The sequence below is a fragment of the Anoplophora glabripennis genome, unplaced genomic scaffold, assembly GCF_000390285.2.
Source record: "Anoplophora glabripennis isolate ALB-LARVAE unplaced genomic scaffold, Agla_2.0 scaffold67, whole genome shotgun sequence".
Taxonomy (NCBI): domain Eukaryota; kingdom Metazoa; phylum Arthropoda; class Insecta; order Coleoptera; family Cerambycidae; genus Anoplophora; species Anoplophora glabripennis.
In genome coordinates this window covers 971,244-976,578 of record NW_019416806.1, presented here as the reverse complement: position 1 = coordinate 976,578, position 5,335 = coordinate 971,244, and the positions used below count along the sequence as shown (strand labels likewise).

Sequence of the window (5,335 nt, the reverse complement as noted above, 5' to 3'; positions counted from 1 at the left end):
GTATCCCGTATCACTGCAGTGTAGTTATACGTGTTTTGTTTTTGCTTTGGCGCTTTTTAAGACATTATATTTTATAAGTTTAAGTTTAAAATGAGGGTTTGTGAAATAAAAAAACTTGTTATTAGTAATTTAAGTTTAGAGGAAAAAGTCGAATTGAAAAATAACGGACGTCCAACGCCAGTGTTGAATTTAGTTCAGGTACAGAAAGAGTGCAAAAGTAGGCCAGTTTTTAAGGAAATTACTCAAGCTTTACAAATATTAGTGACGATACCAATGACAACAGCAGAACCAGAACGGTGTTTTTCAAAACTAAATCTGATTAAAACTTTTTTGAGAAATACTATGTGTGAAGATCGTCTAAGTGCGTTAGGAATGTTGTCCATTGAGAACTGTATGGTTAAAAATATTCCAGACTTTAACGAAAAGGTGACACAGAAGTTCAGTGCGGACAAAAGCAGGAGAATGGATTTTAATTTTAAAAAATAGGTGAATGCATTAAACAATATAAATTGATGTTATTAAAATAGTAAATAATAAATAATTGAGGCAGTGCCTCCTCTGTAAAAATTCCCAAGAATCTTTTTATAAACATTTTTCATCTCTAAATCTACATATATCCCAGCTGGGTTGGTGGATCGATCATCCACTTCAGCCCCACACGTTGGAATTTTACTTCTTGTATTGTATCTAAGTACTGTATCTACACACTGACAGCATTCATTTTGGTGTACCTATGTACTTGAAAAACACAATGACCTTGAAATTCCTCAAAATTTTTCGCCTGCGGCGCTAAGAGGGGGGCCTGCCGCCCCTCTCACCCCCCGCACCTCCTCTCATATACGTTCTCTCATCAAAACGCGCCCCCCTGTGGTTAAACCCACGGGCCGCCACTGATAATAATTCATAATTATTTGTACGCTTGTCCTAAAATAAGTCCTCAATGTCTTTTAACAAAACTTCATCACAGTAGGCTTTGATGACAAGGAAACAAAAATTTTGTCACTCAGAAGTACAAGTTGACAAAACAGCTAATTATATGTTATGAGAGCTTGAAATTTGGCTAATTTAAGTGAAAATACGGTTCAATATACTAATCAAGAAAAATACGAGATCCTTGTTATTTCTGGTCAATGCAGAGAAAATTCCAGAGCTGCAGTGATATTATATTCTGCACGATTCCCTAACAGAAGATGTACAGATCAGAAAACAAGTTGAACTTTTATTGTTAGTAAACGTAAACGTTTAAATATGGTGACAAATGATCTAACAACAGCGCAGGTTTTACAACATGTGGCAAATAGTCCTCAAACTTTAATTAGAAATATTTCAAAGGCAACTAACATATCAATTACGTTATGTCATAGGATACTGTCCAGAAACAATCCATCCATCCATACGTATTGTTCACTATTTACCACCCGAAAATCCCGAAAGACGGTTAGATTTTCTATCTCGTTTCTCAGTTTTGTACCAAGACTACAATAGTATCCTTAAAAAAAATTGTTGGACTGACAAAAGTCGATTTCATGATAATGGCCTCGTCAATAGACACAGCTGTCATTATTGGTCGGACAATAATTCGAGACGGACAAAAGAATGTGGCAATCAAATTTAGAATAAATGTATTGTGTGGCATATTAGATGGATATCTCATTGTCCTCTTTTCTTTGAGGGACAATTAACTGGTGCACGGTATTTTTTGCAAATCAACATTTTAAATTTATTAGAAGATATTCCTTTGGCAACAAGACACGATATGTAGTGGCAACAAGATGGTGCTCCTGTCCATAATGCACAGGTACTTGAACAGATCTTACTCTGGAAGATGAATCGGTACAATGGGCCAATTTCTTCTGATTTTTTATGTGGGGAACATTAGAAGATATGGTGTATACTGAGCCAATAGAAGATATGGCGGACTTAATTAAATAAGATTTATGCTAGCTGTGCGGCAAATATCCGTCGCTCTTTACTTTCTTCTTGTGATCAGGAAGTACCGCGTTGCTTTGAAATATGTATTAGCGAAAATGGAAATGTTTCTAAACACTTGTTGTAGTTTACCGTTTTTTGATTTGCATGTTTATGGACCGGGGCAATTGAACGATACCTAAGGAAACCTGTTAAGTTACAACCGACATTAAATTAATGACCAAAGGTATGTCTAATTTCTTAAAGACAACTACTCAATCTGTTAGATCTTCGATCCATCGATTGGACCTGTGTAAATCATCAGATTTAAATCCATTAGACTTCTTCTTCAGGGGTGAATTGAGGCAACGAGTTTACGATATTCTTACGGAAACTGAGGATGAACTTTGACAAAGAATTGACAAAGTACAGCAAGCCATAGTTTGATAGTTTGGAAATATATTAGACTAGACGATACACATTTTGAACAATTTTTGTCGTTATTTTTTAATTAATTGTTTTCTTAATTTATTTTATTTGTTATCGTCCTTTTTTTAAATAGTTTCTTTTTACATTCAAGTTTTAGTAATTAAAATAAAAATTGAATAGCTGAGTACAATTCATACAAAATATATTGTAACATTTAAAAGCGCAGAATTGGGAAGCTATTAATTTTAGTTACTACTAACAAGTACAACTTTTTGGTCGAGGAAAGAAGATAGTTCATGATTTTTCTATCGGTAATTGGATGGATTGGAAACCTAATAAAAATTCTTCAGCAAAATTACCTAAATTGTAATTTTGACACGGAATATCTTTTGAAATATCTATATTTGGACATATTTGAATCAACATATTTTGTCCTCTAATATATCTATCTTTCCAATTTTTTGAAGACATCTTGTATACCTAAATTTGAATAAAACCAATCATAATTAGGAGCAGATTGAGGGGTTTGAACAAATTGAAGTATTATTTGACGTTAAAAAAATCTTCTTTATAAATAAATCTTTTGTACTCTAGTTTTCATAATAATTTTAAGAACATCGGTATCATTGAAGTGAAAATAGATACCTTAAGGGTTTTGTGGTAATAACTCTTTTGCACTATACAATATATTTTCAGTTTAACCCGCAGCCTACAATACCAACTCTAGTTGACAACTACTTCGTAGTTTGGGAAAGTAGGGCCATCATCACATATTTGCAAAATAAGTATGGTAGAAATGATTCCTTATATCCAAAGGAACCGAAGAAACGAGCAATTGTGGATCAAAGACTGTATTTCGACATGGACCTATTTTCGCGTTTCCATCAAGTTTATGTAAGTATAGTTACTTCAAAACCAGTTTTTTTGTGGTTTAACCTGCACATGCAAAATATGAGAGAATTATTTTGCTAAAGGAACTTCAATGAGTTTAAAAATATGTAGTTGATTTTTCATATTTTTGGTGATTGCAAATTAATGTTTTAATTTACATTTTACAGAACCCAAAGACTTTAGCTGCGGGACATCCAGATCCAGAAATTGTTAAAAGTGCTAATGAGGGCTTAGAATCTTCAGATACATTTTTGAATAAGTCCGAATTCGTTGCAGGCGACCAACTTACTTTAGCTGATCTAGCCATAGTGACTCAAATATCTTGAATTAGTGAATCATGACATATCCTCCTACAAGAATATCCAAAAGTGGCTCGACAAAGTCAAAGTGACTGCTCCAGGTTACAAGGACGCCAATGAAGATCATTTGGTAGCAGTTAAAGAGCTGATGGAAAAATATTCTAAAGGCCAGAAATAAGTTTATTTAGAATACATGTTTTTAGAATAAACTAATTTAATGTAACTCCAATGTTTTAATTTTTACGCAATATTCACTTTATTATTATTTTCATTTACCATGGACTGAATGTTGAATATTTCTATAATAACAATTTCTATAACAACTTACAAAGTAAAAGTAGGATGAACCTAACCGTCAGGCTACGGCTCAGGAAAGAAGGTTATTCCAAATTTGTTTGATTTTTAAGTAAAAGTGTACAAAATGCAATGTGTTGCATAATGTTTAATAATTCTCATTGGATCATTAGGTAGTTAACCTTTCCTGATAGCCCCGCAAAAAAGTTAGAGGTCCGAAACACAAGACTATAGTATCTATATTATGTTCTTGGAGTCGCTGAATCCAAATCCGGTGGCCGTTTGACCCGATCAGGTTTGGGTTAAGGTCAGTTCAAAGTTAAATGTTGAGAATCAATTGCCAACAAAGTAGACCTACATACATACATTTTTAGGGTCGCTGAATCCGAATCCGTGTCCGTTGGACCCGATCAGGTCTGCTAAATACTCACAAGTTCTAAACTCAAAACACTCAAGTTAAGCATTTATGAATTTTTAAATTTGAGTAATAAATAAGATTAAAGAAAAACAGCTTTAACTCTGAGCTCATGACTCTCGAGTTAAGTATTTTGACATGACAAGATTCTAATATAAGCAAGCCTAATTAAGTAAGCTTTATTTAAATAACATGATTAGAGCGCCAGACTTACGCCGGACTGGTCTGACAATTGCAAGTGATAACAAACATACGCAAATCTGCAACGCAGGACACATACACTATGGTTCCAGGAAAATGGCCAGCGAAGGTCGGTAGATTGGCGCCAGGGACCAGTCCATGATACTTATACCTGCGAGCGACTCCACCAGAGGACTCTCCAACGAACGCTAGTCCCGACAACATTTCTTTTTACTGCACTTTTGTTTTATTTAAAAAATACTTTCTTTACCGTTGAGAGAGAGTTTTTGCACACCAAAAGCAACCCTCAAGTACCATAGAAATTGGTTTTTACCACCCAAAGAAATGCGTTATGAATATTTAAAAAATTGCGAAATATGCAAACAAGGAAAAAATGAGAAACAAGGAATATAAATTCTAAAGGGGCGCAATTTGTCATGTCCTTCTATGTCATCTTTGCCTAAACTACAAAATGTATACTGCTTATTATTCAGTACCATATGTTAATTTAAACTTTGAAATATTCAAACAACTAGATCTAGATACTTCTAAAACAATTTTTTCAATGCACTTAGATCGCAGTAATAACTAGTAGTTTACATTCTCAGATTAATTAACTAATACAACCATAATTTTGTTTCCTGCATACAGTAGTAAATATACAGGGTGATTCAAAAAACCGCTGACAGACTTCTAGGGTAGATAATACATAAAAAATTAAGTCGAAAAGTTTTAATAAACATAGGGTCGCAAATGCCTCCTTAACGAGATACAGGGCGTCAAAGTTTCTGTAAAATTAAACATTGTCTGCAATAATTCCAAAATGCCTGAACATTTCTATTTCAAATTTGCTATGCGTAGTTAGCACCTTAAGACCAATGTTTGATGTACTGCTCAAAATTTTATGAGCAGCAGTGTC

General features: G+C 33.9%; 1 protein-coding gene across 1 annotated transcript in view; it reads left to right on the top strand.

The window, feature by feature from the left end:
• Positions 1-3,650, top strand: part of LOC108903163 (glutathione S-transferase 1-1-like) — a 9,139-nt gene extending 5,489 nt beyond the window's left edge. The window contains exons 2-3 of the mRNA XM_018705252.1: positions 3,034-3,231; positions 3,396-3,650. Coding sequence (XP_018560768.1) covers positions 3,034-3,231; positions 3,396-3,554 — 357 coding nt within the window. The 3' untranslated portion in view covers positions 3,555-3,650. The remainder of the gene's footprint in view (positions 1-3,033; positions 3,232-3,395) is intronic.
• The last annotated feature ends 1,685 nt before the right edge of the window (positions 3,651-5,335 follow it).